The following is a 24,369-nucleotide window of genomic DNA, read 5'->3' on the forward strand; positions in this document are numbered from 1 at the left end:
AACACTTCTGGATCAAGCTGCTTCTTTCTTTCTCTGAAGCCTTTCATGCTACATCTACAGCCTTAATTTCAGTGATTGATTATGGTGATTAAATGATAAAAGCATTTTTCTGAACTCTTGACCTTAATCTGCGCTATAGTCGAGGAAGCCTAGCTTCTAGTTGCCATCTGTAACTTAAAGAAATTAAAGGAGGCAGAAACCATTTTATTCCTTTGAAAATATATATGACAATGGAGAGATGACGAGATGGTCGAATTCAAGATCCTCAGGACAGTGAGAAGAGTGTGTAGCAAGCTCACTGCACTGGACTTCAAGTGAGAAGACTTTGGCCTCCTCAGGAACCTGCTTAGTAAGGTTCCATGGGATATAGCCCTAGAGGCCAGGGGTGCCCAAAACTGTTGGTTGATATTCAAGGATCATCAGCTACAAGCTCAAGACTGTTGCATCCCGACTAGAAGGAAGTGCAGCAGGAGGGCCGGGAGACCTCCATGGATGGATAAGGAGCTGCTGAAGAAACATCGAAGGAAAAAGAAAGGGCTTATAAAAGGTGGAAGCAAGGACAGACAGCCTGGGAAGAATACAGGAATGTTGTCTGGGAAGCTAGGGACCAGATTAGGAAAGCTAAGGCTCAGTTAGAATTAAACTTAGCTAGAGGTATTAAAGATAACAGGAAGGGATTCTACAAGTACATAGCAAATAAAAAACAGACTAGGGAGAATGTAGGTCCCCTCAGGAAGTTCTCAGGAGAACTGGCTACACAGGATTTGGAGAAGGCTGAGGTTCTGAATGACTTCTTTGCCTCGGTCTTCACTGGCTAAGGCTCTGACCAAACCACTCAAATCTTGAACGGCAGATGCAGGGACTGTGAGAATGAAGACCTTGCGCCCACTGTAGGAGAGGAACTGCTTCGAGACCATCTTAAAATCTGAATGTGCACAAGTCCGTGGGTCCTGATGAGATCCATCCACAGATCCTGAAGGAGCGGGCAAATGAAGTTGCGAAGCCGCTGGCCATCATATTTGAGAAATCATGGCAGTCTGGTGAAGTTCCCAACGACTGGAAAAAAGGGAAATATAACCCCCATTTTCAAGAAGGGGAAAATGGATGACCCGGGGAATTACAGACCAGTCAGTCTCACCTCTGTGCCTGGCAAAATCTTGGAGCTGGTTCTCCTGGAAGGCATGCTAAGGCATATGAAAATCAACACGGTGCTTGGTGACAGCCAGCATGGCTTCACTAAGGGGAAATCCTGCCTGACCAATTTGGTGGCCTTCTATGATGGGGCTACAGAACTGATGGACAGGGGTAGAGCAGTTGATGTCATGTACCTGGACTTGTGTAAAGCGTTCAACACTGTCCCACACAACATCCTTGTCTCTAAATTGGAGAGACATTGGTTGGGTAGGTGGACCACTTGGCGGATAAAGAACTGGCTAGATGGCCGCACACAAAGAGTTGTGATCAATGGCTCAGTGTCCAGTTGGAGACCAGTAACAAGTGGCTATGACATGATTGTGAGGTGGGCTGATGCCAACCTTATAAAGTTCAACCATAACAAGTGCAAGGTTCTGCACCTGGGTCAAAGCAATCCCAGGCACACCTACAGGCTGGGCAAAGAAGAGATTCAGAGCAGCCCTGTGGGAAGGACTTGTGGGTGCTGGTCGATGAGAAAATGAACATGAGTCATCAGTGTGTGCTTGCAGCCCAGAAAGCCAACCGTATCCTGGGCTGCGTCAAAAGCAGCATGACCAGCAGATCGAAGGAGGTGATCCTGCCCGTCTGCTCTGCTCTTGTGAGACCCCACCTGGAGTATTGTGTGCAGTTCTGGTGGCCTCAACATAAAAAGGACATGGAACTGTTGGAACAAGTCCAGAGGAGGACCACTAGGATGATTAGGGGACTGGAGCACCTCCCGTGTGAAGATAGGCTGAGAAAGTTGGGGCTGTTCAGCCTGGAGAAGAGAAGACTGCGTGGAGACCTCAGAGCAGCCTTCCAGTATCTGAAGGAGGCTTATAAGGATGCTGGGGAGGGACTCTTCATTAGGGACTGCAATGACAGGACAAGGGGTAACGGGTTAAAACTTAAACAGGGGAAGTTTAAATTGCATATAAGGAAGAAATTCTTTCCTGTAAGGGTGGTGAGGCACTGGAATGGGTTGCCCAGGGAGGTTGTGAATGCTCCATCCCTGGCGGTGTTCAAGGCCAGGTTGGACAGAGCCTTGGGTGAGATGGTTTAGTCTGAGGTGTCCGTGTTCATGGGGGGTGAGGGGGTGTGGAACTAGATGATCTTGAGGTCCTTTCCAACCCTAACTATTCTATGATTCTGTAATATGATTAAAATCAATTATGCTTTCAGCACAATTCAGGAAAGCACTTTCAGATCAAATCCTTAAAAATATCTACAAATCACTGAAATAAAGATATGATAGGATTAATATTAGCTTATTGTCCTTCCAGGTGAGTAAGTCAGTCAAATTGTTAATAATGTGTGTAATGTTCTGAGAGCAAGGAGACATTCTTAACAGCCACACAACAGAAAAAGTCTCACTTGTGGATGCAAGTGTTGTGGGGGTTTGAACCCAGAGACTCAAGACATCACTCAGCAGGTGAAGATGCTAAATTTGCAGTAGATTTTTATATATTTATCTCTCTATTATATATCTCTTTAACTTCTGACTTGGGATCAGGTCAAAATCTGAACATTAGAATTCTAGTCCGCAGGTTTTTCTTCAGGCTAGATTCATAAATGAATTTTTCTTTCCTCAGTTTATGACTGTATTAGAAATCATGTAGGTACATAGAATAACAATAGGTAGAGGGATTTTATCAATAGTTGATTCATCTAATTGCATTTATTTTTTCACATGCTGGTTTTAAATTGACTTTAGTAAACAATGGAAGTCTAAGCACTGCATGTGAGTTTATAAATACCTATCTTTGTCACACCTGATTAAACAGAACAAGTTTTGTTTAACTCCTTGTTTCCAAATTAGATGTAATAATGGTTAATACTCTTGCATTGCAAACATGTAATTTAAGGAAGCTTTTTTTTCCAATTATGCTTTTATTCAAAGGAAATGTTTTTCACTGTAAAGTAGTGGTAAAGTTAGAGATACAGTATCCTCTCTGACATTGCTGATAAATAACAGTAAAGAATAAAACCTGGAGATAACAAACAACTGGATATGGACACTTGAATGAAAAACTTGGAATGTAATAGACTTCTAGACAGTTTTCCAAGTATTCGTGCTCAGTTTTCAATTAATGTATATGTATTAATCATTTATATGGGTATACTTGAAAGGACTCTTGACCAAATTATGTCCTCCTAGATCATTGTTCATTGTTCAGATATAAGGTTTGATACAGAACGTCTTTTAAATGTAGGATTGATGAGCAAATCTTGTAATTGAGTAAATCTAAAAGAAAGAGGCAAAATAAATTATTCTGAATGCCTGGAGTAAGATATTAGTCATTTAGATGTCCCTTGTATAACTGTAAATGAACTAGCCTAAAACTGACAGAATAAGAGATGTATGAAATGAAGCAGTAAATATTTAATTCTAATTGCAGAGAAACATGTTAAAATGAAGCTGAAATAAGTCTTCAGTCTTTGGTGTTAAGCCTTGCCTATAGTTATTCAGTCTTATTAAATGTGGCTTTGCTGCAGAGATGACTTCATCAGAAGGTTTCAGATTGTAAACAACTCTATTGAGCATCACTCATGAGTTTTGTGGGATAAAGTTATGCAGGTAGTACATAAAATTTAGCTGCCACTGTGTATATATTGGTCTGTACACCATGCAAACAGCATGTTACTAGTGATATGCTAGTCTTAGTTCAGAGTTTTTTACTCTGCCTCTTCTCAATATTTAAGGTGATGTACTGTTGCACGTTCTTCTAGCACTCCAGCATTGATTTTAAGATTTTACTATTGCAGCCAAGTATGGTTTTGTGTTTTTCTGTAGACTTTCAGGGACATTTTGTCATTTAACGATGCTCATCATTTTCATTGTTACAAGGAGATTTTTTTCTTTTATGATGATGTTAATCTTTAAAATTTGGTTCATAATAATAGGTCATTAACTTGCCCTTGGTAATTGTAGAATTTAGCAGAAATAAAACATGGAGGTAGATACTTTGAGTCTAGTGATGCTTGTATAAGCCCTAAGTAACACAAGGACTCAACTGCAGATCAAAGGCCAAAGGCAGATGTTGGGAGTTTTTCCAGGAAAGTACTGAATACCTGAGAAGGCAGCAAACAGCTTATTTCTCTTCCCTCTGCAAACAGTACGGCATTGCAACTGCCCCTGTTGGTTTCTGGTTTCCATTACTATTCATGTTGTGGTTTAAACCCAGCCTGTTCATCACATTCAGAATCATGCAGCCACTTGCTCACTCCTCCCTACTTTCTTCCCCAACTCCCAGAAGGATGGGGAGTGTCCTGGGTTCAGCAGTAGCAGTCATTTTTCTCCTTCTTAGTAGCTGGTACAGTGCTGTGTTTTTGACTTTCAGTCTGGGAACAACACTGATAACACGGATATTTTTACTTGTTGCTCAGTAAAGTTTACTCTGACCAAGGACTTTCTGAGTCTCATGCTCTGCCAGGGAGGAGGGAAGCTAAGAGAAAGCAGAGACAGGACGGCTGACCCAAAGTAGCCAAAGTTACAGCTATACCACATAGCCGTAACTATACCACCATACCACAGCACGTCATGTCCACTATAAAAAACTGGGGGCAATTACCTGGAAGGGCTAGATCACTGCTTGGGTCAGGTTGGATATCGGTTGGCGAGTGGTGAGTGGTTGTATTCTCTTCCCTTGTTATTTCCCTTAACATTATTATTATTGGTGGTAGCAGCAGTGGTTTTGTGTTATACCTGAGTTACGGGGCTGTTCTTATCTCAACCCGTAGGAGTTAGATTCCTTCGATTCTCCTCCCCATTCCTCTGGAAGCAGGGGCGGGGGGAGGAAGTGAGTGAGTGGCTGCATGGTTCTGAGTTACCAGATCGGTTTAAACCATGACAGTTATTTGTGGTGCCCAAGATGGGCCATGAAGGGTTGAGATAATGACAGATCTGACCAGAGTGTGTTTAATCGTATTTGTGACAAGCATTCTTTTTTTTTGGATTAATATTTATCGGCTTTCAAAGTTGTTGCTCTTTATCTCAGAGTTTCACGATGTCATATTTTACAGACAGTATTTACTATTTTAGTGTTTATTGGCTGGGGGGCTTGGGCTAAGTTTCTTATTTCACTGTACTTTATGGTAATGACTTGTAATAAGATAGACTCATTGATTATGGAACTGATCTGGCATGCGTTCCCAGTGTGGTCATCACCTCTATACTTTGGGAGGTATATAATGGAAGTGTTTAGCAATTGCACATCTTTTTTCTCCTCCTTGGGTGGTCAACCTATGAAGGAGACATTCCCTTACCTTTCCAGCTCCCTTACCAAACTATTCACAGCTAATTTGAGAGTTTTGAAGGTTTTGAATGGCCTTTGGATACCCTTGAGACCTGCCTGCTGATTGTGATGGGATCACCATGCTGGCACATATACAGAGTGTGTTTTACCCACGACCATTTCGTATGATCTCGAAAGTTAAACGGAGTTGGGTTTGGGTCTTGTCTAAGGTTAGATGATGATATAGGAAGACCAAGAGATTTTCCTCGAGGCTGGACAGTCATGAGTGGCAGGGTGTGTGGGATGGTATGGGCAAGTATCTAGGCCAGTGGGCCCCTCCAGTGCTTTGGAACTTCACCACTTAACACGAGCAAAATCCAGAAAAATTAGTAAAACACTTAAATGAGGTGTGTTGTCATCCTGGTCATACCAGAGAGGGACAAATCACAGCAGCATGCTGGGGCTTGGCCTGTGCTTACAGAGCCCCGTTCAACACTATCCAGCACCTTCAATGGGAAAAAGATGTCTCTAGATCTGATGGCAAAGCAACAGATCAACGCAGCTGTGAAAGAAAGGTTTCCATACAAAGATGATGTTGAGAGTTTTTTGGCCAACTGGACCACGCTAGAGAAAGGCATCCAGTCTCTGAGGGAATCAGCCATTGTAGAGATGATCTGTCACAAGCTGGATGCTGGGAATGCATGCGTAGATCCAGATGAAGTCGAATGTACATGACCCATGTGGCAGAAATTTACAGAGTGCACCATCATCATATGCCCACTCATTGGCAGCAGTAACCTGGAATGACATAGTACTACCAACAGTAGATGAAATGATTCATCAATTCCGAGAGTTTGAAGACTTCCATCATTTCAGTTGTGGAAAAACTGTCCCAGGAGTTCAAACAATTGAGAGACGATCTATCCAGTCTATCCAGCTCCCCACGTGTACCAAGCCATGTCTCAGCTATTAACAAAAGGCGTCCTACTGCTTGAGAGAGAAGACACGGGGTACACGCCATGGGCCACCCTATCATTTTACCTGCGGGATCACAGAGAAGACATGAGAAAGTGGGATGGAAAACCTACCTCAGCTCTGGAGGAACAGGTGTGTGAGAGGAGAACAAAGGTCAAGGATGAACATCCCATGAAAGCTGCGGCTTCAGTCTGTGGTGAGCAGGTTCCCAGATGGAGTGGAAGAGCTGATTTTACTCCAGCTCCTGTGATAAAGATGAATAATCCCTGTCTACAAGATGTAAGTGACCAATGTTGTGATCACTATTAGGTGGCCCTGCCTCCAGCCAGTTGGAGGTAAGGGACGATCCAGTTTACTGGACTGTAAATCAGATGGCCTGGCACATCAGTCGCACAGAACTATAAGGTTCTAGTAGATACCGGTACACAGTGTACCCTGATGACATCAAGCTGTCAAGGGGTGGAACCCATTTATATTTCTGGAGTGACAGGAGGATCCCAAGAGTTGTCTGTACTGGAGGCTGAAATCAGCCTGACTGGGAGGAAGTGGCAAAAGCACCTCATTGTGACTGGTCCAGAGGCTTCATGCATCCTTGGCATAGACTACCTCAGGAGAGGTATTTCAAAGACCCAAAAGGGTACCGATGGGCTTTTGCTATTCTGCTTTGGAGACAGAGGAAATTGAGCAGCTGTCCTCTTTGCCTGGTCTCTCAGAGGATCCTTCTGTTGTGGGGTTGCTGAAGGTCGAAGAACAAGTGCCAATTGTGACCACAACAGTGCACCAGCAGCAATATCACACCAACTGAGACTTGCTGATTCCCATCCATAGGCTGATCCATAGACTGAACAGCCAAGGAGTGATCAGCAGGACCCACTCACCCTTTAATAGCCCCATTATTAGGACTATTACTAATAGGCCAGTGTGAAAGTCTTAATGGAGAGTGGAGACTAACAGTAGACTATCGTGGCCTGAATGAAGTCACACCACTATTGAGTGCTTCCATAACAGACATGCTAGAGCTTCAGTATGAACTGGAGTCGAAGGCAGCCAGGTGGTATGCCACAGCTGATATTGCCAGTGCGTTTTTCTCAATGCCTTTGGCAGCAGAGTGCAGGCCACAGTTTGCTTTTACTTTGAGGGGCATCCAGTACACTTGGAACCGACTCCCCCAGGGGTGGAAACACAGCCCTACCATCTGCCATGGACTGATCCAGACTGCACTGGGGCAGCGGCAAGCTCCAGAACACCTGCAGTAGATTGATGACATTGTCTTGTGGGGTGATACAGCAGAAGTAGTTTTTGAGAAAGGGAGGAAAATAATCCAAATCCTGCTAAAAGCCAGTTTTGCCATAAAATGGAATAAGGTCAAGGGACCTGCACAGGAGGTTCAATTTTTGGGAATAAAATGGCAAGACGGACATTGCCACATCCCCACAGATGTAGCAATGTCTGCACCAACTAATAAGAAAGAAACACAAGCTTTCTTAGATGTGGTGGGGTTCTGGAGAATGCACATCCCAAATTACAGTTTGATTGTAAGCTCTATCATGTGACCCAGAAGAAGAATGATTTTAAATGGGGCCCTGAGCAACAACAAGCCTTTGAACAAATTAAATGAGAGATAGTTCATGCAGTAGCCCTTGCACCAGGCCAGATGTAAAGAATATACTCTACATAGCAGCCGGGAAGAATGGTCCTACCTGGAGCCTCTGGCAGAAAGCTCCAGGGAAGACTCATGTTTGACCCATCAGCTTCTGGAGTCAGGGATACAGAGGATCTGAGGCCAGCTGTACCCGAACTGAAAAAGAGATACTGGCAGCCTATGAAGGGGTTCAAGCTGCTTGGGAAGTGATTGGCACTGAAGCACAGCTCCTCCTGGCACCCTGGTTGCCCGCGCTGGGCTGGATGTTCAAAGGCAGGGTCTCCTCTACACATCATGCAACCGATGCTACATGGAGTAAGTGGGCTGCACTAATTACACAGTGCACTCTAATAGGAAATCCCAGTCATCCAGGCATTCTAGAAGTCATCATGGACTGGCCAGAGGGCAAAGATTTTGGAATGTCACCACAGGAGGAGGTGATGCATGCTGAAGAGTCCCCACCATATAATAAACTGTCAGAAAGTGAAAAGCAGTATGCCTTGTTTACTGATGGGTCCTGCCGTACTGTCGGAAAGCATTGGAAATGGAAGGCAGCTGTATGGAGTCCCCAGCAAGGAGTTGCAGAAACTGCTGAAAAAGAGGGTGAATCGAGTCAGTTTGCTGAGGTGAAAACATCCAGCTGGCCTTGGACATTGCCGAATGAGAAAAGTGGCCAGTATTTTATCTCTGTTCTCCTTCCCGTGCCTCTGGGAGCGGAGGGAAAAAGGGGTGGGGGAGAGTGAGCGAGCCGCTGCATGGTTCTGAGTTACTAGCTAGGTTTAAACCATGACAGGAAGGAGAATGGAAAGAGTGTAACTCCCACAGCTTGAGATAAGAACAGTCCAGTAACTAAGGTATAATACAAAACTGCTACTGCTACCACCAGCAATAATAATGATAAGGGGAATAACAAGGGGAGAGAATACAATTGCTCACCACCCACCAACCAATATCCAGTCCAACGCGAGCAGCAATCTGGGCCTTCTGGGTAACTCCTCCCAGTTTATATACCAGGCATGACACACTGTGGGATGGAATACCCCTTTGTCTAGTTTGGGTCAGGTGTCCTGTCTGCTTCCTCCCAGCTTCCCCTCTGCCCTGGCAGAGCATGAGATGAGAAAGTCTGTGATCGGAGTAAACATTACTGAGCAACAACTAAAAACATGGGTGTGTTATCAGTACTGTTTCCAGACTAAAGCTGAAAACACAGCACTGCACCAGCTACTAAGGAGAGAAATAACTGCTACAGCTGTACCCAGGACAGTTCATTATTGTGTAATCAAAACCTAAAATAATTTATTAATGTTTCATTTCAGTATTCATTATTTATCTTGTATTGAGTCAAGTGGGAATCACTTGGCGGTGCACATGAAAAAATTAAGTTTGTGCACAAAAACAACTGGTTACAATACATTCAGCCTTCAGGGAAACTTGGAGCATAGCTCACCTCAATAACTACATAGACATTTAAAGCACTAAGACTGTTTATATGTACTGATGTGAGGAAAGCTGAAAGTACAGTAATTTCTGAGAATTTAAAAAATGTTAAATTGAAAGAAAGCATCTTTGTAAAACTTCCTCAAAATTTTAAAATGAAATGTATGTCAAGATGATGAAAAAGAGAAATTGGAGCAATTTCCTTAGCTCAGGTTGTCACTTTATCTTATAGTTTGTTGATCTGTTACAATATTTGCACAGTACATGAAGTGAATGGGAGCACTTCATGATTTCAAGTTATGATTATGAGCTCTCAGATGGAGACAATATGATGTCTTAAATACTGTAGATTGCCGTTTCATTTTGTCCAGACACTAGTCAATATGCTCCTGCTTCTAACAGTGAAGTAGTAAAAAGTGGGTTATTCCTATTAAGCTTCAGTAAGCATATAGCAGAAAAATAAAAGCCTGACTTGTGTATTTTTCACAGAAGCTTAAGAAATGTGATAACAAGGTTTTGAGAGAAATATTTAAATATCCCAATTTACCTTTAACACATCTTACAGAGAATGAAATCCTACATTTTTCCCATTGCAGGTTCTGAAATATTAACTTGGCAGTAGGCAAAAAGAACTCTTATTTCAGTGTCGGAAACTTTTTTTCTCAGAGAAAGTGTTTTGCCTTTCTCTAACTCTTTCAGAAATCAGTGTTTTAGGATATGATTCTTACAAGTAGCAAAGTATCTGAAATATACCATAAAGGTAAAGAAAAGTAAAACTTTCCTAAGGAGAATACTGGTGTGTGTGCCTATGTGACACTGCATCCTGGAAGCACTTTATGCCTTTAAGATACAGAAAAAAAAGTTCTACTATGAAATAGAAGTATGTTCAAGGTCAGTATGAAGAACTGGTTTGGGTTATTGTCCTGGGCTCTGCCATGTTTAGCTGACTTTACAGAACACTGTCTTCTTTATCTTGTGGCTCTGCCACCAGAAAGAGAGGCAGAAACTTCAAACTTCGTATGTTCCCATTGCCAAGGCAGTGATGGATTCTAGCAGGCTCCCAGGATACAGACCAGAGTGGGACTCTTGGTTAGTGAAGTTGGAAGGTTTTCACAATTCCAGTGAGAGTGGCAATATTACGGTGCTGGAGACAGTGGATAATGCTGTTAGTCATTGGGATGCATGAACAAACTCAATTTCTACCACTGACCAGTGGGCATGTATTCGATAAATTCTTTGGAAGGGAGATTTTGCTGTACTAGACCTCATACTCTGGTTGGTTTGTTTCTCATTTCAGTATTACTGCCTATCTTTCTGTCTCTATTTGTTATATGTCAGCAAATGTCCAGTTTGGTTTATCATGTCCTCTTCTTACTGTGCTAGTAGGTTGGGGTTTGTGTTTTAGATTTTGCTTTGAAACAACAGAAAACATATCAACAGAGGTTTTGTTTAGTCTTAAATTTGTGTAAAGCATCATGCAGTGTGTAAGATGATTAATGGAGCTGGGGTGGGAAGAGATTGTCATAACATAATGAAAAAGCGCTGACACTTTTTAAGTATTGTTTAAGCTGAAGAACCATGGAGAGATTAACGAAGATGGCAGGTAAGTACACTTGTAATCATTTCAGAAGAAAGTATACGTATGTTCACTCCTTTGAGTTGATGGTGAATGAAATTATTTCTGCTGATTTGGACCCATTTATTTACTGTATTCATTGGTTGGAAGTTAGGCATGACATAGTGGTTGTAATTCTGTAAAGTTAATGTATATGCTAATGAATTTTAAAGTATTCAGTGGCTGCTAGCTTTGCTTTTATTATATTTAACTTCTGGAGTCTTAAACTGCTTAATTACAATTTTTTGGTAATGTCTATTATTTAGACTGTTCATAGGAAGTAAGTTATTTTATACATATATATGTATGTGTTTTACAGCAATCAACAGGCATTTTTACTAGAAAATGTCCCATGCAATAACATAAGCTGCAAGAGTGTACATCGCATGTTTAAAGTTTTTTGGGAGCTCTCGGATCTAAATCAAATCAAGGATGCGGTGGTAGCAACCTTCTTCGACATATACGAGGATGTAAGTTCAATCCTTTTCTACAGCAGACGGCATCTCTCTGTGTTGTTGTATCTGTCTGTGCCACTGGCAGACTTCTGTGTAGAAACATTTGGAAATGGGCTCTTGAGATGCTCCCCGGCAGGTGGGCAGTTTGCAGCAGCCCGTTGCTGCCTTAAAGTTTGCTGACCCTCCATATGCTCTCCTTGGGCTGCCCTCTTCAACAGCAAGAAAGAAGCCACAGACCACATGCATGGTCCTGGTTACATGTGGATGGAGCACTCTGTTCTTGATTGCCATAAATTAGTGAGATTTGAAAGACCCTAAAATAATAGCAAAGGTGCAAAATTGACAACTTTGCTGCACACACTTTTTTCTTTTTTAATTTGTATCTCAAAGGGAAATTTTTTGCTAAATTCAGGTATCTAGAGTAAATCAGCTTTCTAACGTAAACATTTTTCTTCTCCTAGGGGATTTTGGATATCATTGTGCTAAGCAAAGGCTACTCCAACAGGGACTTTGCTATCCATACGTTAAAAAATAACTTTGAAGCAGATGCCTATTTTGTTAAAGTTATTGGTAAGTTATCACTGTATAATCAAGTCAAAATGAGAAGTATGTGATCATCTGAGTCTCTGAATATGATAGCGTTATGGTAGTTATCTGTCTGATAGTTCTAGAAAACTAAAATCAGAGTGGAAAATATTAGGGATTGCAGAAGCCTTGTTGCAGAATCTGAGGTGAGATAAATTTGGTTTGTTTCATTTCAACCTTTTTTTTTTTTTTCTTGTTTTTATTTTAGTGTACTTAGTAAAATTCAGAGTAATTCTGCCCACTGTTTTTGATACTTTTGCTGGTGTTTAATATCAGTGTTGACCTGATAAGTGTTAACCTTTAAATGTTTATCATTTCCCCAGTATGGTTTTGGTTTTGGTGGGGTTTTTTTGCACGTATGGATGTCTGATTTCACTCAGTAACTAGAGGTAGGCTAAACTTTCTTTTTCACCCTGGACCTTTTCTTCTGCATCCCAGCAAAATGCTTAAGACAGATACTAGGCCTTTAAAAACTCATTTCTCTGCTGGCTTCTGAAGGAACCAAGAATTTAACTGTCTTAAAATACGATCTGCAGGGAAAAAGCACATGGAACCATGTTATTCAGCCTAAAAGAGAACTGTCCATGTCTTCAGCCCATAATGATGCCTAACAATGGGGGAAGAATGTCCTGTGTGTCCATGCAGGATACAACGTAAAGAAACAGACTATAAAAAGTAAACAGTAAGAGTAATTTCCAATGGCAGCTTGCGAAGTACTAACATAAATTCCTAGAGAAACTGCAGTTACCAACATTAGATGTCCTGACAGCTAGATTAATAAATGATATAGTGTCTTTAATTGGTTTTGAGTGAAAGGGTTGAGCTACTGAGCTTATGGGGCCCCTTTCATGAACCTTTTGTACAATACATTCACATAATGTCAGTATAAAAGTAGCATTAGATCTGCACGTATCTATCTTCAGTGTAGATACAATTTTTTTTTTAATTTTTGATGCTATTTAAAATTTGAAGGAAGATTTAATAAATTGATGATTTGAGGAAAAGTACAGTTATGTTTGCATGTTATATGTATGGCATAGTGAGACAGAAAGGAAGAAATTGCAGCAATATTCACTTGAAGGAGCATGCTTTGTTTGCCTGCAATGACTGCATTTTTATCTTGCCTGTTTTCAGAAACCTGGCAAGAAACTATATGCAACTGCACTTATTTTCATTTGTGCCTTCAGTGGTTGCAACTTTGCTTTCCAGCAGGGACTGCTTTACCTCTGTCATATCAAGCCTACTTTACTGGAGTTCTTTTCTCTATCCTCTGGAAATTATGCAGAATCTAGTACTAAACGGGATGATTTCATTTCAGTGATGACTGGCACCAGTGATTACTGGTGTATATTTTGCTTATACTATGTGATCTGTTAATGAGAGTCAGTTTATTTCCACATGTGAATCAGTTGTGGTTTCAGCCTTAAAGGACCACATGGCACAAAACACTGTAAAAACATAGAATGGCAGTGAACATGGCAAGGATGTGTGAAGTAATGAAGGACTTGGTTTAAAAGGCTGGAGTTAGATTATGATATTTGTAACTGAGAGTAATTAGGTTCTCAAATCACATACCCCACTGTGTTCTTCAGTTGCAAAGGTGTTAAGCTTTGAGCTGATTGCTTGTCTGTCTTCGTTGGTTTTTTGAGAAGAAGTGAAAAATCAGGTTGTTCATAAGCTTCCAGGGACAAAGCTAAGTAGGAACAAGTAGAGGTTCACTTTCAAAACTATTTTCCTTCATGTTATTTAAATGCATCTAATCCTTCTAAGCACACATTGTTCAGGCCATAGGATAAATAGAACAGCAGCTACTACTGGAAGCTGATGCATTTATTACTTTCTCCTTAGCCTGAGCTTTATTTTCATAGTAATACCCTATAATGATCTGTTATATTGATGGAAGCCTTCTTTTAAATATTACAGTGTATGGGTAGTGTAATTCACACAAGCATGCATAAAATCCTCTAGAAAAATCTCATACTTCACAAAGCCATATTAGAATTATAACTAGCTGTGTGATACTTTAATGGGGAAAGGAGTACTTTGCAACACACTTTTTGATTCGGCCTGTGTAAATCAAAAATTGGAACAAGCATTTTTTCAGGACCCTTTTAGGGTGTATTTTTGCATAGAAACCACAGGAAAAGGGAATTAGTAAGTGGTCTAAAAATATTTTTTCTATGACTCAGGGGAGAGTATTTCCAGCTGTCATGGTTTAAGCACAGCTGGTAACTCAGTACCATGCAGCTGTTCGCTCACTTCCCCCCTTCTTCCCCCCACTCCCAGAGGAGTGGAGAGGAGAATCAAAAGAATGTAACTCCCATGGGTTGAGATAAGAACAGTCCAGTAACTACGGTATAACACAAAACCACTACTGCTACCACCAATAATAATAATTATAAAGGAAATAACAAGGGAAGAGAATACAACTGCTCACCACCCACTGACCGATATCCAGCCAGACCCGAGCAGGTTTTTGTGTATTTGAAGATTTCAGCATTTTTAAATCATAGGCAAAGAATAGTAATTTGGGACTCTTTGTTAATATTTGCACAAAAATATTAGAAATGTTTTTTCACTAGAACACTATCATTTCTGACCCTAGTGGGGAATGATTTCTAATCAGACTATTACGCTGTGAATATCTGCACCTTTTAGTATATCACTGTCCCCATTTTGTACCCAAAATTCCATTGTGCCTTATAGTAGACATAAAATGCTTCAAAAAACTACTGCTGGTTAGGATGACCTGCCCGCAGATCTGGTCCAAACATCTTTTTTTCCCTCTCTGCCACACTTGCTTCTGGATACCATAATTCATGGAGAGGTTACATTTTCACTTAGCTTTTGTACTGCCTCGTATGCGTACTCCTCACTGCTCATACCCATTGAGCTGCTGATCAGAGTGACACCTTAGATTATTGTGTGTGGTGTTTGTTTTAAAGCCATTTTAGTACTGGTGTTCTAATACTCATGTAACACAATGTTCTATGTTACAGAACATATGGCTTTACTTGTCTTTCATATATTTGATCATAAATAACTGTTATCAAGTATTTCTGTAATGTAACTGATTTTTGAAACTATTTAAGTTTTAGAAAAGTAATTGAACAACTGCCATAGGCTTTAGATATTAAGTAGCATTTTACACATCTGCTTATAATACTTTGAATTCATAGAAGGAATAGATAATGGGGTTTTTGTTTGATATTATAGAATAAATAAGTAATAAGATTTGTTTGTTACAGGTTTTCTGAATCCTTAAAACAAGTTGTAAAACTATCCCTTTTACAGAAGGAAAAGCCTTTCCCTTTTTAGCAGTTAAAACAGTAAAGCTGAATCTCTGCTAGTATTTTTAAATAGCTAGAAATGAAGAATGAATAAAATGTGTAGTCCACTATTTAAAGAACTGTTTTCATCTGGAATTTAACTGGCAAATCTCTCCTTTTGAAGGTGGTTAACCAGTGAGATATGATAAAACAGTGATTAGCTGATTCATGTCTGCAAAGAAATATGCTTCAAACAGATTGGGAATTTTTTTATAGTATCACAGATGGTTTTGGTTGGAAGGGGCCTTAAAGTTTATCCTTTTCCAACTCCCTGCCATAATCAGGGACACTTTCCACTAAATCAGGTTGCTCCTAGCCCTGTCCAGCCTGGCCTTGAATACTGTCAGGGATGGGGCAGCCATAGCTTCTCTGGGCAACCTGTGCCAGCACCTCAGCACCCTTTCAGGGAAGAATTTCCTTCAAGTATCTAACCTAAATTAGCAGAAGTCAGATAAAGATATTCTTTGTGTGTTTTGATGGATACTTGACCCTATTACTATACTTTAACAGATTCAGAAGTAGTGCTTGTAGGATGGCTTGTAAACTTGTAAACACTACAAGTTCTCTTTTTGTTTTTCCAGTTCTCAGTGGCCTCTGTTCTAATGACTGTCCTCGGAAAATAACAGTAAGTTTAACTCTACCTTTGCATTACTGTTTAGTTTCAAATAAGTTCATTGGGAAAGTTGCCTAAAAATGGAACTTAGAGGAATCAAAGCTAGTGTTAGCTCCACAGCTCTGCAAAAATACGAAATTCAGTTTTGACTTGAAAATACTGAACCTGCTTCAAATGAACCTACTTTTTCTTCAAGCCTACTTTAAGACAGGGTTTAATTTCTGATATAAAATAGTAAGGATGGTTGATACTATTATTAGCTTAATTACAAAACTAAAGAGTGGGTTTGAAAAGTAAATCTTAATGACATATGGTGGTAAAAGTTTCATTATCAAGTTCATTGAAACACTATTGCCTCCACTGTAATAGAAGTTCTCTGACAGAAAGTAACATAATGTCCATCATGGCCAAAACCAGCAACTTGGTGCAAATATAATATTTTTTTTAAAACCCACACAAAACTACCAACCAACCACCTGCTTTTCACCTTATTTAACCATCTTTCATAGATATGCATTAACATCATCTTTGCAGTCTCCATACATTTCATTCTAATCATGATTTTTCAGGCTTTGATGCCGTCTCTCATCATTATCACTTATCCTGATGGCTTAGAATTTACTATTTTTGGACGCATGGTGTGAAACATGTTATCATCTCTTCTTTTAGTGTTCTTTCTGTAATTCATTTGAAAGATCTTTTCTGAATTTGCTGCTTTAATATCAGCTTCAATTGAGCATTTAAAAAAAAAAAAAGGAAAACTCTCCCTCATCCCTTGCCTTCCAGACCACAGCAGATGTTTGTTCCCTCTTCTTTTTTTCTTAGGTGTGTTTGTTATAGTTTATCACTCATAATCCACAACTCCCTTTGATTTCTTTTTTCATTTTTTTTATTTATTTTTTCCTTGTAGCTGTACTTTGATATTTAAGTGCATTTTCTCCCTCAAGAGATTTGCTTAAAATAGATATTTGTACTCAATAAGTAATTATTCAGCCGCTTGCATGAAGTAAACAAAAAATGGCTAAATAATAACAAATTTTGAATTTGTATAATATTTTTCAGTACAGAAAGACCATCAGGATAGTGCATTCTCTCATGCAGTATGAAATGAGTTATGCTTTTTCAGAACATGAAATTATTTCTATGAATTTTTAGTTTTTTTCATTTTAGTTGTAACTTCCAAAGAAACATTAAACCTTTTGCCAGAGGACTGAATAGTATTGCTTTCTTCATGAGAAACTGAGCATTACTTAGCCAACTAATTAGCCTTAGGGTGAAAATGAATTTCCAGATAATGCTCTGACCAAAATGGTTCCAAAATTTTGAAATTATCCATATCAAAAGGAAATCATTAATCTAGAATCATTTTTCTTTGGCTTATGATTTTATTACTATAGCTTTAATATAGCTTTCTCCATTGCTAAAACTTCGCCTATTCTGCTGGGTTTTTTTCTTGTTTTGTTTTATTTTTCTTTCTCCCTGTAGCCTTTCGGTGTTAATCAGCCTGGTCCTTACATCATGTACACTACTGTAGATGCAAATGGATACCTGAAAAATGGGTCAGGTAAGATAGTCTCACAATGAGAATGCACATGGCATGGTCTGTCTGTATATGCATATCAGCAACCTGAAGAGTTGGAAAGAAGTTTACAGAGTGAAATGGGACAGATTTTGAATTATGTCTTCAGTTTACAAGGCCAAAACTCCCTAACTTCCTCTTCTTTCTTTACCTATTGCATATTTATTAGAAACAGTACAGTTGCATTATATTTTCTTCTGTCTCATGCAACTTGAGTTTGAACAGTTGGCTTTATCTTACCCAATCTGAAAAATCATTGGGTACATCATCAGTTTGTAAAATAGCTCAAGATCCTAATGACTTACTTTTTCTATTGGTTACTTAGTAATTACATACCAAGAAACAACAGTGGCCTCAAATACCTAAATAAAATCTTGTAGCCACATGAAAAAGAATCAACATACTATTTAGTAAACGCAAGATGTATTTTTCTGAAGTTGTTCACTATATCTGGCAGGCTAACAGGCATCTATAAAATCATGAGTAACATGAGGAAGATAGAAGGAATGGCTGCATCCTTTCACGTAACACAAGAACTGCAAGGTATCAAAAATCATTAAGGTAACAGGGTCAAAATAAATGGAAAGCAGCAGTGCTACATGCAAATTGTAGCCTAACTAGAGGTTTAATTGCATTAGATGTTGCAGATGCCACAGTTTACAAAAAAAGGACACAAAAAAGAGAAACATTAGGCCATGGTTCAAGCAGTGTCTAATGTTAGAATATCTTAGGGTTTATGCTGCTTTCTGGGGTTTTACTAGTGGTTCCTAGAAGACACAAGTGACTGCTAAGTAGTTTGTTGGTCTAATGCATGACTGGTAAACTTAGGAACATAACGGACTCACTTCTTAAGGAAAAAAATCCCAAACTCTTCAGCCAAAACCTGGGTGGAGTATCCATGTCTGTAAGTTATGCCATTCTGACTTGAGCTCAGTAATGGCAGTCATCTTCATCTGTCACTCAAGTCTTATTTCTAATTAAACTCAGATTTAATAAAAGATTCCCATAGTTCACTGGGAAAACTATTCCATATAACACTAATTTAAAGAATAGCAATAATTTAGGGAGAAAATTGGTAACATGTTAAGGTCCTAAATCAGTGATAATGCTCTCACGTTGAATACTGTGCTGAGGACTGTTAATTACACCCTAGAAAAAAGAAAGATGTTATGAAACACAAACCTGATATTCTGTATTACTTCTGTATTTGTACATGCTGAAATATGGGTTTGAAAGCTTGAACACATTAGCCTACATTTTAATCAGACAAATAACTAATGCTAACAGAAAAATGCAGAGTATTTTTCCGAATTATTGCACAAATTAATTTTAATAAACTAATTGTCCTGCCAATTGTATACTCAGCTTCAGCAGTCTGAAGGTTTTCTGCATAAGCTAAATTTAAAAAGAGCTTACACGTTTACTTAAGTTCCCATGACAAGATTTCTAGTTACACTGTGATCCCTTAGAGGATTCAACCCACACCCTTAGGCAGCCAGCTCTGGTGGGTAACAACTGGCATCTCTCCTCATTGCCAGTTACCAAGATGAAGGCTTGCGAGCTTTGTCAGCCAGGTCCTGGTGCAGTCCAATCTTGTTAACACCAGTAAAGGCCTTTCTCCAACCTCGAAAGCCTGGATTCATATGGATGGGAAGCTTACTTCAGTATGCTGCTGTTTTGTTATTTCTAGCCCCTAATACCTATGTTATTGCAGAATACAAAGTACTAAGGAATAACTGCCTAAGTAACAAAAAATATGAGGCTTAGCTAAGAGAAGAAACACATTAGTAAAACCGTCAAACTGACTTTTTTCTTATTTAGGAAAGTGCTATAACATGGTTATATATAAAATAAACAAACAAAACAGCAAAATCAAAACAAGCAAAAAAACCTCATAACCTTTGCTTAGGCCTGATAATACTAATTTAGATTCATTATTTGTGCAGTCAGAGAATTTTTTAACTCTTGCTACTTGTAATTAGCACAGTCTCAAACTTAGAAATCTGATGTTTTAAGTGAATTCATAGAATGAGCTTTAAAAAATCATGTCCAACAGCTAGTAGAATTTCTATTATCAGATTTTTAAAAATATTTAGATTTGGGATATATACAGTTACTGTAGAAGACTGAAATTTAGCATACCTGAATGTTATGTTGCATGCTGCTTTTTAAAATAAATTTGCTTTTTATACATTGGCATCATTTTAATCAGAATATGACAAAATAATGGATTTGTGGGATCTCAAGTGCAGAATACCTATTAAATAACTCACAGCAGTCGAAACTGATTCTGAACCGCACTTTGAGGAAATATAAGTTTAGACCTTTTTGTTTTATGTATAGTTGACCTTTTGGCACTTACTATTTAAGCAAACTTGTAAAATAATCAATGACAAATTAAAGATGTTCTTCCAACTACAGACCTCTGTGTCATGAAAGAATGCACAGAGCTTCTGTTTTCCGGTTCTCTCTTCCAAGAACAAAAATGTTTTTATTAACCATTATCTTTAGGGCCTGGGAATATTTTAAAACTAATTCTCATCAACTTATTTGTATTCCTTATATAATATCATGGACAAACCTATGTGTATTTGAAGCTTTTAATTCTATAAAAGAAATAGTGAGATAATCTGATGGTTGATAAACAGAATTTTTTTTAAACAGTTAGTCTCTTTTCCAAGAAGTAAGGTGAATAACAACATAGGATTTTTCTAACGAAAATAATGCTTTCTATTCCTTTCTCCTGCCCACGTCAGCTTACACTATTTGTTGTCTTTACCATTGGTCTTAGCAGGACAGCAGGTGTAGGCTGGACCACTGAAACCAAACTATCCAGTCACCCTAAGTTTTCCTTCTAGACCTGGACTAAAATCAGCCATACTCAAACAAATGTCCACCATCCTTCTGATCTTCCTAATTCTACAGGTCTTTAGTTCCGATATCTTTCATGTATGCAGTATTTGTGCAGAGAGTAAACTACAAAGGCACATATGGCTCTCCTTACCTCATTCACTGTAAGGTTCTCTGATCTGCCAAGCCTTAACTACAGGAAATTTACATAATTACAAGTTGTTTTTTAAAGCATTGTTATTTTCCCTTCTATTAACGCTCCACTATGTTCTTAAAAGGTAGCAGAATAATAATTATCACATTCTGTGCTGTTACTTTCATATTGCTCAATTCACTTGTAATCTTACAAGAAATGTTGTCAAATTAGCTACAAGGAGTAGTAACTGCCAAAGTGAGCATTAGAATTGAGAAGTACTGGGTCTTATATCTGCAGTTAACATGTCCACGGACCTATTCTCTCCAAGAGTAAATTCAATTGCAACAGCTTCTTCAAATATTTAAGGAGTTCTATGCTTGAGATCAGATTAGGGCCAGCTGTAAATCTAGGAAAAGCACGCAAACTCAAGTTTGAAATCATGCTTTCTGCACTCCCCGTTCCTTTTGGAGTTGTTATTTTAAGGAGACCCTGCAGTTAAGAATGCTTGTCAACCTGGATTTTCAGCTCTACGTGTGCATTTCCAGGCTTTTATTGGCTTCTGTGAAACTTCTAATATTCTGACAGCTATAGAGCTCTATTTGTTAACAGTTGTAACCTTGGCTAAAATGTAGGGTCCCAGTAATTGTGGAATCATAGAATCGACTGGGTTGGAGAAGACCTTTAAGATCAAGTTCAACCATTTTCCCAGCACTGGCAAGGCCACCACTAAACCGTGTTAATAAGGGCCTCATCTACATGGGTTTTTTTGAAGACTTCCAGGGATTGTGATTTCATCACTGCCCTGAGCAGCCTTTTCCAATGCCTGACCACCCTTTTGGGAAGAAACTGTTCTAATATCTAGTCTAAACCTCCCTTTGTGCAGCTTGAGGCTATTTCCTCTTGTTCTACTACTTGTAAATTGTGAAAAAGACCAACTCCACCTCAGTACAACCTCCTTTTAGGTAGTTGTAGAGAGCAGTAAGGTCTCCACTAAGCCTTTTCTTCTGCAGACTAAAACCCCCCAGTTCCCTCAGCTGTTTCTCACGAGACTTGTGCTCCAGGCCCTTCACCATTTGCATTACCCTTTTCTGGACCCATTCCAGCACCTCAATATCCTTTGTGTTTTCTTTAGAAGGCTGCCTACCTAGTTTATTTTATTACCAATAGCACAGACTGATTTTCTTAGAACTAATGTCCTTGTGGACCCAGAACAGCTTAAATAAGATCAGGTATTTAAAATTTAATATGGAGCAGCTGATAATTTACTGAAATGTCTTCAGAATGTGCACAAGGGCAGTTTCATATTGTAGCACCAGCCTGGAAGCCTGCCTGTTTGCACAGGCAGACAGAAGGGTAAGACTGGTAGCTGTGCATCACCATAACAGCAGCAGTGCTGCCTGTCCCCTTGGCATGTGGAGAAGCCTGAGGCATGAACACTCGCAGCTTCCTTTTGCCATCTCTGTGTTAAGGCCATGGGGAAGGCTGTTCTTTTGCTCAATGTGTCCGTATCCAGATTTTTTTATGTACCACGTGGCTTGGATGTACCAGATGAACTGTTGTGATTGTACAAACCAGGCCAAGCCTGGCTGGAGCTTCAGGTTAAAGTATTGTTTCACTTTTCCCCTTCAGCTTAGAAAAGGGGAATATCTTCTGTATTTCAGCCTGTGCTACACGCATTCTTAAGTTTCTTAAAGTAAAAATATGCTGATAGATTTTGAAATAAATAGGACCATAGTTGCAGTTTGTATCTACGATATATATTAATCCTGTGGGCCCCAAACTGCAAAACAATAAAAGTTTAAGGTTTACTCTAAGATCAATATCCATATGTAGGTGTAGTATTATCGTAAGAATAGATTCATTGAATGGCTTATATGGATCAAATCATGACTTGTCCAAGCATCTGTTTGACTGTAGCTTTATGGATTAATGATAACCTTTGCAATTGCTACTTCAGAGTTTTTTCATTTTGCTGGTTTTGCTTTGTTTTGTTTTAAGCCTTCCATGGCAGAATGACCTTTCACATGCTGTGAAGTTGTGCCCTCTGGTTTTTTGAAAGCTGCTTACTCTTCCCTGATGCTGCATTGAGTTCTCATACTGTGAAGCTAAATTGGATTGTGAGATGAACACAAATGTCTAGCAGCTATTATACTAATGAATTTAAAAATAAACACTGCAGTATGCACTAGACAAAAGCAAAATAAGCTTAATTTTAATAGCCATTTGACCATTCAAGATTCATTATGTAGAATTCTGCTATATAGAAAGAATAATATATTCATGAAACAAGCTGGAATAATTTAATAATTGAATAGCTGGATTTTGTTAAAAGGGGTTTTCTAGTTGCTATAGGTGGTAATACCTTGCTAGTGTGTTCTGTGTAACTCTTGTTTAGAAAAATTGTGTGATCTGGTAATGTTGCATGCAGTATTATCAAACTTCAACCATTCAAATTTCAACTAATTTAACAAATTAGACAACTCTAAAGGTGATAACAAGGCAACTGAAGTAAAGCTTTCAAATAAAGGCAAGGAAATCATATTCTCCAAGCTTTCAAGTTTGGGGGAGTTGGGATTTTGTTTTTCCTTCTGAAAGCTGCTTTGTACATTCCTATGCATATTACATTGGTATTTCATTACTATTAGTTATATTTTCACTTTCTTTTGCAGTAACTCTCTCTGGCATATTTTCAAATAAATTAAGGAGCTGCCAGCTTCAAAAGATGCGGAAACATATCCGTATGCAATGTAGCACAATACCAATAATCGCTGTAAAGTAAATAGCACTGTAGTGGTGCTGCTTGAGTGAGGCATGTTCACTGTGAAACGTCACCCAGCTCTTGAACTGGCTTCTGCAACTCCAGCTGTTGCAGGCATGTTGGTTACAGCTACACAGCAACTAATGCAACTTCTGGTGGTAGCGTTTTGGTGTAATTTTCAGGTTTTCTAGGAAGCATGTGTATCTAATCTAAAAAAAGCATTCATTCATGCGTTGACCTCAGTATTAAGGTAGATGATGGTACAGAAGAACTTAGATACAAATCTGAGACTAGTGGCTACAACTCAGATCCTGCGTTTTACACAATGAAGCATTTTTTACCAGAACAGCTGCCTACATCGTCAACAGGTACAAAGAATGTGTGTGTAAAACAAAGCAACACCTTGCTATATTTTCTAACTCTGATAGATCTGGTTTATTCCACAAATATCTTCAGTTACTACTTTGGTGAACATACTAAATCTTCTGATAAATACATCATTTTGCAAATTAGAGGAAAATATAGCAACTGGGAGAAATCATGACACAATATTTTTATTCACAAAAATACATTTAACTATTCAGTCCTCTAACAAAATGAATTTGTGGGACTTGAAAGCCTAAATAATACTACTGTATTTTGAATTAATCTGAGTGGCTTTAACCGACTACTTAAATGTAAATGATATTTTGTCGAGAAAAGCTTAATTAAAAAAAAAAAAAATAGTGCTTCAGGAGACCACAAGTTTGTAATCAGTTTCCATTAGTTTTTCAACTCTGTAATGATTTTGTATGTTCTGCTCTATTATTCCACAACATAAGCTTATTTAAACTGACTGAACAGTATCAGTATTGTGAATCTATTTGTTGGTTCAACTAGACTGATCATAAATCCCATATCACACATTACCAGTTCTGTTTAAAGAAACAATAGAAAGCATTGTTCCTACATGGAAATGCAATCACTTTCCCTTCATAAAGGTAAACT

The 24,369-nt window shown here is 39.0% G+C and overlaps 1 protein-coding gene across 2 annotated transcripts in view; it reads left to right on the forward strand.

Annotated features, from left to right (window-relative positions):
- Positions 1-24,369, forward strand: part of ITFG1 (integrin alpha FG-GAP repeat containing 1) — an 81,737-nt gene that overhangs the window by 43,514 nt on the left and 13,854 nt on the right. The window contains exons 11-14 of one of the 2 annotated variants that reach the window (XM_057402195.1): positions 11,397-11,547; positions 11,994-12,102; positions 16,028-16,071; positions 17,545-17,623. In XM_057402195.1, coding sequence (XP_057258178.1) covers positions 11,397-11,547; positions 11,994-12,102; positions 16,028-16,071; positions 17,545-17,623 — 383 coding nt within the window. The remainder of the gene's footprint in view (positions 1-11,396; positions 11,548-11,993; positions 12,103-16,027; positions 16,072-17,544; positions 17,624-24,369) is intronic. The other variant, XM_057402194.1, reaches the window with a different exon arrangement.

The sequence above is a fragment of the Pezoporus wallicus genome, unplaced genomic scaffold (assembly GCF_028554395.1).
Source record: "Pezoporus wallicus isolate ANWC-B61680 ecotype Strahan unplaced genomic scaffold, APGP_CSIRO_Pwel_v1 contig_2393, whole genome shotgun sequence".
NCBI lineage: Eukaryota > Metazoa > Chordata > Aves > Psittaciformes > Psittacidae > Pezoporus > Pezoporus wallicus.